The sequence below is a fragment of the Pelodiscus sinensis genome, chromosome 6, assembly GCF_052426305.1.
Source record: "Pelodiscus sinensis isolate ZL-2025 chromosome 6, ASM5242630v1, whole genome shotgun sequence".
Lineage (NCBI taxonomy): Eukaryota > Metazoa > Chordata > Testudines > Trionychidae > Pelodiscus > Pelodiscus sinensis.
The window spans coordinates 106,423,197-106,438,174 of NC_143057.1; the positions used below are offsets into that span (position 1 = coordinate 106,423,197).

The 14,978-nt window shown below is 41.3% G+C and overlaps 1 protein-coding gene across 4 annotated transcripts in view; it reads left to right on the top strand.

Annotated features, from left to right (window-relative positions):
* CPLANE1 (ciliogenesis and planar polarity effector complex subunit 1) overlaps positions 1 to 14,978 on the top strand; it is a 170,529-nt gene that overhangs the window by 122,163 nt on the left and 33,388 nt on the right. For all 4 annotated transcript variants that reach the window (XM_089779416.1, XM_075932522.2, XM_089779415.1 and 1 more), the window contains exons 34-35: positions 123 to 875; positions 13,745 to 13,917. In XM_089779416.1, the coding sequence (XP_089635542.1) occupies positions 123 to 875; positions 13,745 to 13,917 (926 nt within the window). The remainder of the gene's footprint in view (positions 1 to 122; positions 876 to 13,744; positions 13,918 to 14,978) is intronic.

Below are 14,978 nucleotides of genomic sequence, written 5' to 3' on the forward strand. Positions count from 1 at the left end.
CAACTTTCTTGTAATAATTGTATTTGTGAGAATTACCATGTAATACAGGCCACACCTAGTAATGATTTATTGTAATCTTATATGTAATTTAAAGTGCTATTTTGTGTTCTTTTTTCATTTAGAATCATCCAGATGTGAATATTTCTTTAAGCCTATCAGAGAGCCAGTTCAATGGAATGGGGTTTATTCAAGCACCTGAAAAATTGCTTCCTTCAGCTCCAGCCAAATTGCTTCATCTGTTATCTCCTTCCATAGAAAACCAGAAGACATCCAAACTTATCCCAGTTGCAAAATCCTTACGTTATGAAAATGGCTTTCCTTTGCTTAAACTTGAAGCTGGTAGTTTTAAATCACTCAATTTATATCCATTAAAAGTTTCACAAGCTTTGATCAGGCCTCTCCCCCAACCCAGAGTAGCTTGGGATTTATCTCCTTCTTTACAGAACCCTCCACTATCATGTACCCTAGGAGCCAAAACTAATTCAGCACCACACTTGAATAAATATCATGAAATAAGGCAAGTACGTGATGAGAAGAAGTGGTGTTCAGAAGCTATAAGTAAGGGGCCTCCTAAAATATTTAATCACAATCAGTATGAAGAGGAGCAAAATCTTCCTCTTCAGCATTACCTTCATACAAACGTGAATGAAGAGAAACCATTGAGTTCTTTCTATGGAACTTACCAGCATTCAACTGGAATTCCTTTACTGCACCTGCAGCTTAACACAGCACCTAGATTTCCATCAATTACAAGACCACCAATCCCTGCTTCTTTAATACCCATTAGATCTGTAACAGAGGAGACTAACTCCAGAGATAAATTACAGCACACAGGACTATCAATTCTTCACACTGATTTACCTCCAAGAAACAAGGTAATGCATTTTGGGAATATATTTTTATGTTGCAATTAAATATGCATCTTTCTTGTTGAATCATTCCTCACTAGTGGAATAATGCCTTCCCCTGTATAATTTGTAGGAGGTACAGATTCCTCTTCTCCCCCAAATTCAGCTCAGGTCACCAGATTTTCTGTCACCAGCAAAGTAACAAGCTGGCGGGCTAGTTTCTCCCCACCATTTTGTTTTATAACCTTAATTTGTATTACATTTTCATATGGTAAAGACTTATAATCTTTTCCTCCACCCCCATATCCAGTCAGGTATTTGACAAGTGTTTGTTTCAATCACGTGGACCCACAACAAATGTTCTTCCCCTCAAGGATTTCTTTTCCCTCATTCTGGGATGGTAGAGCTGTTCAGCAAACATTGCTCTAAAGTTTTTCCGATGTCTGGCGATATTTACAGGCTCTACTGAGGATGAATTATAGCCAACCCTCACAGTCAAAGGACAGAGAGTTGTACTGAGATGATGAGTACCCTCTTTCCCGAAGTGCGGAAGCTCAGGAGCATCTTAACATCTCAGGGAGAAAGTCTAAAGATCATAAAGATGTTATCCAACTGGCTTGGAGTAAAATCCACAATAGACCTGAGCTGGTGGAGGAAAGTTTCCTCCAAGATCCAAAGACCACTCCCAGAATATTCAAGTGGGTCTTCAGCTCCTTAGAGAAAAAAGCAGGGCTCCTGAACAGCTCTCCTTCCTCTCAATGTGAATGTGGAGGTTGTCATGATCAGGGCTCGACAAATCACTGAATCTACTCGCCCAGGGCGAGTAGATTTCAGCCGGTCACCCCGTTTACCGGCAACGCGTGCATACGCAATGCAGATCTTGTGCAATGCAGGGCTGGCGAGTAGGTTTCGCTGCCATTTGTCAAGCCTTGGTCATGATGCTTAGGTGCAAGTTAATTTTGATTAACATATGAATATATAGAATATAACAGATTGATTAATCAGAATATCATACATTAAATGAATATTAAACTAAAATCAGTGGCTACATTTTTGCAAGCTCCCCCTCTCTGATTGAAAGTGCCTGCAATAATTCATTTTTTAACAGACTGACATTCACCTCTAATTGTTGTGTGTGAGCCTACTTTTCTTTCAATTCATACAATAGGGTTGCACCCCTCCTCTTCTCAGTGCCTCTCCCTCCCCCTACCAATGATTCTTTCAAAGAGTCTTCTGTGACTCAGGCTTCTGGCTGAATTATACACACATTGTCTTCCCTTCCAAAATACATAGTTTCTGGTTCTTTCTCATGGCCCTGATATGAGACTAGTTCATTAAGGCTTCCTACCAGAGACATTCCCTTCTTTAATAGCCCACCTGGACCATCTCAGTATACTCAGTTGATGTCCTTTTGCCAGCCATCACTTGGCTCAGCCATGAACTGCACCAGCAGGGCCCATCACGCTATCCTGGCCTGGTCTGGCTTGGTCTTGAGGGCAGCCAGTTTTGCACCGACCTATGCATAATTCTGCTGCTCTTGCAGCCAGTCAGGCACCTAGAATCATAGAATATTAGCACTGGAAGAAACCTCGAGAGGTCATCGAGTCCAGTCCCCTGCCCCCATGGCAGGACCAAATACTGTCTAGAACATCCCTGCTAGATATTTATCCAACCTACTCTGAAATATCTCCGGAGATGGGGATTTTTCAATCTCCCTGGGCAATTTATTCCAGTGTTTGACTACCCTGACAGTGAGCAACTTTTTCCTAATGTCCCACCTAAATCTCCCTTGCTGCAGTTTAAGCCCACTGCTTCTTGCTCTATCCTCAGAGGCCAAGATGAACAAGTTCTCTCCCTCCTCCTTATGACACCCTTTTAGATACCTGAAAACGGCTATCATGTCCCCCCGCAGTCTCCTCTTTTCTAAACTAAACACACCCAATTTTTTCAGCCTTCTGTCATAGGTCATGTTCTCTAGACCTTTAATCATTCTTGTTGCTCTTCTCTGGACCCTCTCCAATTTCTCCACATCTTTCTTGAAATGCGGTGCCCACAACTGGACACAATATTCCAACTGAGGCCTAACCAGCGCAGAGTAGAGCGGAAGAATGACTTCTCGTGTTTTGCTCACAACACACCTGTTAATGCATCCCAGAATCATGTTTGCTTTTTTTGCAACAACATCACACTGCTGACTCATATTCAGCTTGTGGTCCACTATAACCCCTAGATCCCTTTCTGCCGTACTCCTTCCTAGACAGTCGCTTCCCATTCTGTATGTGTGAAACTGATTGTTCCTTCCTAAGTGGAGCACTTTATATTTGTCTTAATTAAACTTCATCCTGTTTACCTCAGACCATTTCTCCAATTTGTCCAGATCATTTTGATTTATGACCCTATTCTCCAGAGCAGTCGCAACCCCTCCAACCTTGGTATCATCTGCCAACTTCATAAGTGTACTTTCTATGCCAATATCTAAATCGTTGATGAAAATATTGAACAGAGCCGTTCCCAAAACAGACCCCTGCGGAACCCCACTTGTTATACCTTTCCAGCAGGATTGTGAAACATTAATAACTACTCTCTGAGTATGGTTATCCAGCCAGTTATGCACCCACCTTATAGTAGCCCCATCTAAGTTTTATTTGCCTAGTTTATTGATAAGAATATCATGCGAGACCGTATCAAACGCCTTACTAAAGTCTAGGTATACCACATCCACCGCTTCTCCCTTATCCACAAATCCATGCTGGCTGTTCCCTATCACCTTACCCCCTTCCAAGTGTTTACAGATGATTTCCTTAGTTACTTGTTCCATTATCTTCCCTGGCACAGAAGTTAAACTAACTGGTCTGTAGTTTCCTGGGTTGTTCTTATTTCCCTTTTTAAAAAAGGGCACTATATTTGCCCTTTTCCAGTCTTCTGGAATCTCTCCTGTTTCCCCTGATTTTATCAAGATGATAGCTAGAGGCTCAAATACCTCCTCTATCAGCTCCTTGAGTATTCTAGGATGCATTTCATCAGGCCCTGGTGACTTGCAGGCATCTAACTTTTCTAGGTGATTTTTTACTTGTTCTTTTTTTATTTTATCTTCTAAACCTACCCCCTTCCCACTAGCATGCACTGTGTTAGTCATTCCTTCAGACTTCTCGGTGAAGACCGAAACAAAGAAGTCATTAGGCATCTCTGCCATTTCCAAGTTTCCTGTTACTGTTTCTCCCTCCTCATGACCAGTGGGCCTACCCTGTCCTTGGTCTTCCTCTTGCTTCTAATGTATTTATAAAAAGTCTTCTTGTTTCCCTTTATTCCTAGTTTGAGCTCATTTTGTGCCTTTGCCTTTCTAATCTTGCCCCTGCATTCCTGTGTTTGCCTATATTCATCCTTTGTAATTTGTCCTACTTTCCATTTTTTATGAGACTACTTTTCTGTGTTTAAATCATGCAATATCTCGTGGTTAAGCTAAGGTGGTCTTCTGCCATAGTTTCTATCTTTCCAACACATCAGAATAGCTTGTTTTTGGCCCTTAACAATGTTCCTTTGAAAAACTGCCAACTCTTCTCAATTGTTTTTCCCCTCAGTCTTGATTCCCATGGGACCTTACCTATCAGCTCTCTAAGCTTACTAAAATCCACATTCCCGAAAACCATTGTCTCTATTTTGCTGTTCTCCCTTCTAACCTTCCTTAGAATTGTGAACTCTATGATTTCATGATCACTTTCACCCAAGCTGCCTTTCCACTTTCAAATTCTCAACTTCCCCCCCAGTAGCTTTTTCAACCTTCTGAAATAAAAAGTCTCCAATGCAGTCCAAAAACTTATTGGATAGTCTGTGCCCCGCTGTGTTATTTTTCCAACATATACCTGGATAGTTGAAGTCCCCCATCACCACCAAATCTTGGGCTTTGGATGATATAGTTAGTTGTTTTAAAAAATCCTCATCCAGTTCTTCCACCTGGGTAGGTGGTCTGTAGTAGACTCCTAGTATGACATCACCCTTGTTTTTAACCCCTTTCAACCTAACCCAGAGACTCTCAACACTTCCGTTTACTATGTCCATCTCCACCTCACTCCAAGTGTGTTCATTTTTAATATACAAGGCAATACCACCTCCTTTTTTCCCTGTCTATCCTTCCTGAGCAAGCTGTACCCTTCCATACAAACATTCCAGTTGAGTGTATTATCCCACCAAGTTTCTTTGATGCCAACAATGTCATATTTATTAGCACTTCCAGTTCTTCCTGCTTATTACCCATACTTCTCTCATTTGTATATAGGCATCTAAGATACTGATTTGACTTTGCCTCCCAGTTTTGCCCTGACCCTCTTTTCTCTCTGCCATTATAGCCCACACTCCCTCCCATTTCCGACCCATCTCCCAGGTCTCCATGTTCTCCACTGTTGGAAATAATCCAGGACACTCAGGATGCAGGTGAAAACAAGCAGAGGATTTATTATACACCAGCTGATGGAGTGACATGTAAGGGTTACCCTGGTGAACACTGGTTAATTAACACAATACAATAGGTTATATAGTCAGCAGGTCGACGGAGGAAAAATGATTTGATAGGTCTAGCAGCAAGAAGAAATGAGCACATAATCCAATAGAACTACTAAAGATTACATAATATCTCCGCCCATTGCAAAGTAACAACTCATTAATTAATATACAGATGATTACTGTTCAAATGCCAAACATGTCAGCAAAACAATAACAACACTTTAGTCTGCATAGATGATGATATTTCTATAGCAGGTGGGTATGGCCTTGAGTTGGTGCAGCACTTGGTTCTCAGGCTCATTATCTAGGAATGAAGCAAGACAGTTAAACAAATTTTATGAATGTTATCTTAAGCAAAATGTGTTACGTTACTAACTGAGGTCCTGTCTGAGTGTGGTTGTTATGGTGCCCAGGGTCGTTTTACTGTCTGCAGCTCTTATCTTGACTGTGGTGTTCCCAGGCCTGATCCCAGGATGGAGTCATGCTGTTTAGAGGCCTACTAGCACATTTAGGTCTGCCTCAGTTTACCCTACATCCACTTACCTGTGGGCTTTGCTTACCTGTCGCCATCGAACCTAGTTTATAGCCCTAATCCTTTCTCCTTGCGTTCCAGACAGCAACTGACTGCAGTTCCTCTTCTAGTCCTTCTGGAGCAGGGTGAGGTAGTGCTGAAAGGCTTTCAGCAGGGGCCTCTGGACATAATACATCCCATTACACCCCTTCATATAACACTAGAACCAGGGTCACCCAATGAAAGTAATAGTCAGCACTTCTGAAATAATATAAGGAAGTACTTTCCCACACAACACACAGTCTATCACTGGAACTCATTACCAGAATATATTGTGATAGAAGCAAGCTTGACTTAAGAACATATAGGGGAGACTTCTGGGTGAGGAAAATGGCCTTTCTATGACTACAAAGAACCATGCAGACAAGAAGACCAGCTAGCAAAGGAGAAATAGAGCCCAAGAACAGGTTTTCTGAAAATGAAGAAGGGGACAGCGGGCTGTAACAGAAGGAGAGAGGATAGGGGAAAAGAGAAGGATCTTTAATTCTATAAGAAGAGGGGAAGAGTCAGTGGAGATGCCCAGAGAAGGTGCAGGATGACTTCCAGAAAATTGCCAGGAAGAATAAAAGATAAGAGGACTCTCAGCCAAAAGAACATTAAGTATCATCACCAGGAAATGTCAAGTATATGAGATTGGGGACTCCCTGTGGTGAAAAACAGACTGTCACCAGAGTAAAACAAAAAGATTTGTTGTCGGGATCTAAGAAATGCGATGTGGACCTCAAGCTGAAGAGGGTCTTAATGGGAGCAGGAAAGAATCTACTCATTCTTCTTCATGTGTCAACAAATGACACAACTAGATTCTCACTGAAACATATCAGGGGAGACTATCCCAGCCTGTGGAAGAAGCTTAAGGAAATGGAGGCTCGGATGATCTTCAGTGGGATTCTGCCTCTCCCTAAAGGAAAACCATGGTGAGACAATATTATGATAATCAACAATGTCTCAGTCAATCTTGTTACAAGGAGGCCTTGGAATGTTTGAGTATTGGAAGGCATGGTGGCTGACTCATCTCATTAAGAGTTTTAAACTAGAAACTCAGGGGAGATGATTGGGAGATGCTCTTACTCAATGCTTGCTTTTAACATTAAAAAGGAGTAAAATCACATAAGAAAGGATACAGCAATAGAGACAGAAACAACACTGGGTAGGAGAATGGACATTAAGAGGAGGATTTGTGTGATAACAGGTAGATGGTACTGGCAATAGGACTTAGAGTGAAGCCAAGCAGCAACAGTTAAGATGTTTGCACAATAAGATGTTTGGATAATAAAATGGAGGAACTAAAACTACTGATGCAAGAAGTGAAAGCAGATATTATATGAATAACATTGGGAAGCATCGCATTGGGAAGCCCTTGCTGGTGCTCCAGGCCCCTTGCCACCCACCGGCAGGGCTGGAGCACATAAACTCTACTAGCCTGGGTCCCTCAACTCTAGTGTGCAGGGGGAATCAATCATAGAATCGTAGGACTGGAAGAGACCTCAGGAGGTCATCAAGTCCAGCCCCAAAGCAGGACCAACCTCAACTATGTGGTGAATGTCTTTTTCTTTCTCAATGCCTTTTTCCTTTTTTACATTAAAGTATATGAGTTTGTTTCATTCATTGATCGAGTCAAGTTGTTTCCAGTGCAAGAGGAAACAGAAAAGCTCTCTGTGGCAGGGACTGCCCCTTTGTATGTGCTTAGTGCAGTGGTCCCCAATCTTTTTGTGGCTAATAGCACATTCATGTTTTCAGAAGAGTGTGGCGGGCGCCAACAAAAAAAGGCGTCAAATGTGAAATTGAAGGCTATTTTCATATTAAATGTGAATTGGGTAAAATTGATAAACTTAATTTAGTTGGATAATTTTTATTTTAATTATATCGAAATTCATTTTTTTTAAAATTCTGCATTAATAAAAAAGGGGAGGATGTCCAAATGTTGAGCAAAAAAAGCATCCTCCCCCCCCCCCAAAAAAAACATGGCATCTTTAAATCTCACACTCCCCATCCCCACCTTGGCAGGGGGAAGAATGTCAATTTTGTGCCCCCCCCCATTGGAGAAAAAATAGAAAAAAGGCATCAAATATGAAATTGAAGGCTATTTTCATATTAAATGTGAATTGGGTAAATTTGATAGAAACTTAATTTAATTGGATAATTTTTATTTTAATTATAGTTCATTTTTAAACAAAATTCTGCAATAATAAAAAGGGGGGTATGTCCAAATGTTGAGCAAAAAAAGCCCCCTCCCCCCCCAAAAAAAATCATGGCACCTTTACATTTCACACTCCCCTCCACATGGCAGGGGAAGAATGTCCCAAGTGGCTTTCCAGCTGAGAAACTGAAAATATCAGACATTTTACTGGGGGGGGGGGGGGGGGTAAGGCCAGGGGTTTGGTTTATGCTTCAGGGAAGGGAATTGGGTGCAGGGTCTGGGAGAAGAGTTCTGTGGGTGAAAATATCGGAGTGGGAGTAGCTAGGGGACTGGACACTTACCAGCGAGACGTGCTGCTCTCCTATATCTCCCACAAGACCCGCCTGGCCATGTACTTGGGGATTGGTAGGTTCCTGCAGCTACCATTGTCCAGGTCCAGCCAATGGGGTTGTGCAGGGGGGCGGAAGCGGCCATGAGGGACCTTCCCCTGCCAGCTCGCAGCTCCTGCACCACAAAGGACCTCACCACGGCTGTTTTGCATGGGGGGGGGGAGGAGAGGGCGCTGTTGCTGCCTCGCAGCCAGACCTGACCAGCATGGGGTTTGCTCCGGCTACTGAAGCGCCTGCGCAGGCTGCCTGCTGTGGTGTGGGCGGGGCTTAAGCCTCCAAAGCGCCGCGTCGGGCTCCCTCGCAGGCCAAAGGCTGCCGACCCTGCTCTAAGCAGGGGTGAATGTGAGTAGTTTTAAAATGCTGGTGCGGGAGCACATAAATGCCCCCACAGGCACCATGTTGGGGACCACGGGCTTAGTGCAATAAGTCCCTGACTGCTGGATGCTAGTGTTATACAGATGTAGTCACAAAGGTCTGTTGATCTCAGCCACATCAGAGTTTCCCTAGAATTGTTTATTGGAATTCTTCAGTCAAGCACCAAAGAGGCATATGTACCTTCTCTACTGGTGTCTGTAGGTAGGCACATCCATTTTTCCCTTTTGAGTATGCCAGTATTAATCCGTTTAAATGCAAGCTCGTGATTGACCTTTTGTCACCACTGCTACCCCAAAAAGCAGTATTTGAAATTGTATCTACCATCTATATAAGAACCACACAGATGTTGCCTCGAGGAAAAGGTTATTCATATAGCTCCAGGAAAGCTTTCTGATCAAGTTTCTCTTTATGTAATTCTTAGGAAATAATAGCACTTCTTGAAGATTGTGGCAGAAATGAGCATTCTTGCCTGTTGAAAGATCTGTCTGAAGCATATTGAATACTAATTATACTCTTTTCATCTCATTCTGTCCAAAAAGCCAAGGCCTTAGGTCCTCAACATTGCTTCAGGCAAGATGTTAAATCATGCACCACTTATCCAGCTAGTATTTGGGAAACAATTCTCTCTCAAAAGTCCCTAGGGTAGTGAGGGAAAGCATATGAGCCTTATCTGGGGAAGATTTGCAAAGTAAGTTTCCATTTCTCTGAAGAGTCATCCATTGATAGGGTGCAACTGCAGTTGTTTCCACACAATGCCTTGCTGTATATTGGAAGAACTTTCATTCCTGCAGTAGCTCTATTATACAAATAATTAAAGCTCTGCGTATCTTTCTGCATACTTTTGTGATTCACTTCTTGCTATTTTCCATTAGAGATTAATGAAGAGAGAAGCTGTGCAACAGGAGGATACTCATTTCATGAAAATTTCCTTAATAGCTTCTCTCATCATTCAACACATCCTAATAGTTTAGTACAGCATTTCCCAAACTATGGCCGTGGCCTGATACCGGGCCGCGGCAAAAATATACCGGGCCTCAGCGTGGCTGCCGGGGTGTTCTGGGCTCCAAGCATGCCCATGCGGCGCCATGTCCCCGAGCCGTGGTCTGGACGGAGGATGCAGCTGGGAGTTCCGGCCTCCCAGCTGGCCCGTGCGGCGCCGCGTCACCAAGCCCTGGTCCGGGCTGGATGGAGGATGCAGCTGGGAGATCCTGCCTCCCAGCTGGCCCGTGCAGAGCCCCGTCCCCAAGCCCTGGCCCAGGCTGGACGGAGGATGCAGCGGGGGTTGCTGGACGGCAGGTGGTGTCCATGGGTGAGTAGCGGACTATGTCTTATGGGATTTCAGTGGCTTCTCCAGGGGGCTGGTTCTCTATAGGGGCAGCATAGTGCTTTGGCAGTGCCGGGGAGCGCAGGCCACCTGGCAAGGGCAGAAGGAAGGGTCTTCGTCTCCCCGGAAGCACGTGTATTTTCATACAGCCAAGCTTCTGACATTGGTTTTCCTGTCACGTGATACAGCAGCCTCAGTTTGTTTCTACACAGTGGGACAACGTTCACGTCCTCTTAGGTTAACTGCTTAAGCTTTCTTCATTTATTTTCAATAACATACCCTCACATTTTCATCTTCAATATGGATAAATGGCTGAAGAATGTGACTGTAAATACAACTAAAAAATGTTTGAATGATGTGCAACCTAGTCCAAGTGAGAATAAGAAGATAAAAACTCCTTGGACCCACACTTATTCTGATGAGTATTTGAAATTTGGTTTTATAAGTGTTGATAGTGATAATCACTTGCCATTATGCCTAATCTGTCACACAGAACTATCTGACGAGTGCATGAAACCCATCAAAACTGAAACGCCATTTGGAATGCAAACATCCAGAATACACGAGGAAGCCCATAGATTTTTTCATAAATAAGAGAAATGAATTAGCTTTTGCTTAAAAAAAAAAAAAAAAAGCATGAAAAGTGCACTTTCAATGAGCTCTTCAAATGAAAACTTTGAGTTGGCTTCATACGAAGTTTCAAAACTAATAGCTGAGACAGGTTACCCGCATATTGTCGGTGAAAGGTTAATACTTCCTGCACTGAATATTATTGCATCCCGTATTTATGGAGGGAAAAAGGGAAATCAGTTGGGTTCTCTGTCTTCATCCAACAATACAGTGAAACGTAGAATCGAAGAAATGGCGAAAAATATTGAAGAAACGCTCATTCATCGAATACAGAAGTGTCAGTTTTTTCATTACAAGTGGATGAAAGCATTGATATAGCTGACGCTGCCAAGTTGATGTGTTTTGTAGATATGAGTATGAAAGCTCCATTCAAGAAGATCTCTTATTTTGTAAACCACTTCCAACAAGAACAATGGCTGCTGAAATTTTTAAGCTAATCAATGATTTTATTATTCGAAGCGATATTGACTGGAAAAAGTGTGTTGGACTGAGCAGTGATGGGCTCGAGCAATGGCAGGGTCTCGCACTGGGCTTGTCCCGTGGATTCGAGCTGTAGCGCGTGACACTCTATGGGTGCACTGCAGTATTTACAGAGAGGCAATAGCTGTCAAAACTGTGCCATCACTTTTGAGTTCCACTCTTCAAGAATGTGTGAAGTTTATAAATTATATAAAATCTTGTCCTTTGAATTCCAGAATCTTTACCGCTTTATGCAACTAATTAGGAAGTGAACATGAGCATCTCTTACTGCACTGTGAGGTTCGATGGCTGTTGAAAGGAAACATTTTGAAACGACTCTTTGAAATGAAGGATGAAGTTTTATTTTTCTTGGAGTGACACCTTCCATCGGCAAAAGATGTTATATTTACATTTAAAGACAGGTTTCATTAATTTGATTGGTTAACAATGGTGGCTTACTTATGTGACATATTTTGTTTTTTAAATGATTTAAGTTTGAATTTAGAAGGCACTAAAATTAATATTTTTAAAGTTCATGAAAAAGTTGAGGCAACTATTAAAAGACTTCGGTTATTGGCACAGTGAGTTAACAAGAGAAACTTGAAGTCTTTTTGTACTTCAACTGAATTACAAGAAAAATTTGCTGAAACTAATATCTCAGATGTGATTTCTGCAGCAATCAAAGAACACCTTATGGGGCTAACATCAAGTTTAAATGAATATTTTCCTCCAGTTGACGCCAGTAAAATGTGGATTAAGAACCCGTTTACTGTTGACACCAAAAATGAAGAATTACTACCGTTGAGCTTATCAGAAGTGGATTCATTAATTGAACTTTCCTGTGACTCTGCCTTAAAAGAGAACTTTGATAAACTCTCCTTGATTGATTTTTGGTTGAGCTGTAGAAATGAATATTCACATTTATCTGAGAGAGCAGTCAAATTCTTAATGCCTTTCGTCACGACATATAAGTGTGAAACTAGTTTCTCATCTTTGGTTTTCTTCAAAAATAAATATAGAAATAGATTGAATGTTGAACCAGATTTGAGGATAAAACTTTCTTCTTTTGCTTCTGACATTAAGTTGCTATGTGATGCAAAACAACATAACCCTTTCCATTAGTTCTCTTTTTAGTTATTTAAAAGTTATAAAGTGCACACAAATGACTTATATTCAACTCATTCAATTATAAATAAACTTTACACCTGTTAAAATTCTACTGGTTAAATTGTAATTAAGATTTATGTTATGTACAGTTGTTATTGTGAATAAATAATACACAGTGAAAATGTATTAATTTTTCATTCTTTTTCTTAATATGCATTTATATTTTTAGGCTGCAAAAACAGTACTAAAAAAATGGTTTCCAACTAAAGTAAAAAGTTTGGGAAACCCTGATCTAGCCAACTTTCTATCCATCTTACCATCCACTTATCCAATCCATATTCCCTTAACTTTCTGTCAAGAATATTGTGGGTGACCGTATCAAAAGTTTTGCTAAAGCTGACACTGATGGCTTTGGGAGGACCAGAAACTTATTTGCATATTCATCATTTGTTTAATGAATATGCAAATGAATGTTACCTGTCCTCCAAAAGCTCGTGAATGGATATACTGGTCCCTATCTGAAAAAGTTTGGGAACCCCTGGTCTAGTAAAATATTGAAATACAAAAGGGAGACAAACATATAACTGTGTTATGGCTAATTATCACATATCAAGTAGTCTTAATACTAATAGTTCATTCCTGGAGTGTTCTATAGCTGTGGAAGAATCCTTCTGATGGCCTGAGCTGAATGGAAAGGGGCTTAGTGGTGGAGCCTTCAACAATAATAATGGATTGCTTCAGAAATTTCACAGCTGGGGTGGAAGCATTAATTTATTAGTGTTGAATGGGGAGAGAAGCAGCTATCTAGGGAAGTTATCAAGTAAGAAATATCTTGCATTATTTTTAAAGGAAAATGATATTTAAGTTTTTTTAGAATATAAAAGTTTGCAATAAATTTCCTGTTTGTTAAGGCAAACATACATCAAAAAGTAACTAATTCCTGGGAGCTGGAGATTCTTCAAACTATGTGCATATTGCCCATTTCCTAGTTTCATCCACAGCAACTCACTATAGGAATTTGTTGAACAGTAGTAGTTTGGGGAAACGTTTTGCAAGAAAGATGGATTGTTCTTACAATTTGGCAAAATACAATTATGAAATGGTTTTGTTGAGCTTTCATAATAAACCAGCTACTTTTATATCATCAGCTGTTTTGTATTGCACCTTTTTGTTTACGGTGTAATCACCTATTTCTATGCCTCTTACATTGCCTCTGGGTGATAATTTATAAAGATGTTCGGTAATTTGGTCTGATTCTACTACTACATGGTTGCCTTCTACCATTGACTGCATTAGGACTTGTACCTGCATAACTGAGGTCAGAGTTGGACCTACTCTGTTTAATAGTCTATATGATTTTTTATTTCCTCTTCTATAAATGTCTCTTTCTGCTTCTCTTTCAAACAGTTCCAATCACCAAAACTCATCCCGCTTAAAAATCTCATTGCATTTGAGAAAAGCCGCCAGTATACCAGCGTACCACAAGACTTCATTGGACAAGCTCATCCTGTTCAGATTGAGTTGTTAAAAGCTAGCACTGAACCATTTGACACAAGACACACACAGAATAATACAAAAAGGTAAGAGCAATTTTTTTAAAATAGGCCTTCATTTGGAGAGGCTTACTGTAACTTGAGCCACTGCCTTCTGATTACAATGGGAGCTTTTGCACTAGCTTCACTGAAAATAGGATTGAATGCTAAATAATTGGAGGAGGCTGATAATGGGATACAGAGCCATTCACTTCTAAATCTCTGATGTAAACTGTTTTACTAGTTCATTGCCTACTCTGAAATGATTTGGTAGTCATAGTTTAGTTCTTAATAGCCAGCTGTCCACATCACAAAATAGTCAGATTTTTAGAGCATGTGTTCCTCAAGGAAGTATGTTCTCTGAACACTGGAGTAGTTTCATTTGGGTTGGGGTTCTAGTCCCATTGACAGGATGATGAAAATGTACTTCTAAAGTCATTGAGTCTGATTGTGAACCTAATGAAGTGAATGGCAAAATTCCCATTGATCCGAATGAGTACAGGCAGTCCCCGGGTTACGTACAAGATAGGGACTGTAGGTTTGTTCTTAAGTTGAATTTGTATGTAAGTCGGAACTGGTACATATTGTAGGGGAAACTCTAGCCAAACATTTCTCCAGAGCTCAATTTTATTCTCCCACACCTCACTTCCCTCAGTCCTGCAGACCAGGGAGACGCGGAGCAGCTTTTCTCGCTGCGGAGGACGCGAGCAGCAGGACCGCGGCGGGTCTCGGTGGTCTGCTGGGGGGGGGGCGGCGCAGCTAGTGTAGGGTTGCCTCACCCCGTTTGTAAGTAGGGATCCGATGTAAGTCGGATCCATGTAACCCGGGGACTGCCTGTACACAGTTGAGTTCTTAATCTAATTCTGTTTTTACTGGATGTATATTTCATGACTTTTAATGATCTTTTTTCAGAGGGGTAGCCATACTCGTCTGCTTGAACAAAATCAATGAGGAATCCTGTGGCACCTTAGACTAATACATTTATTTGGGCTTAAGCATTGGTGGGCTGGAACCCACTTTGCCAGATGAATGAAGTCTTTGAAACTGATCTTTGTTATTTCACATTAATCTAGAATGATTTTCATTACATGATCAATACAAACTATACC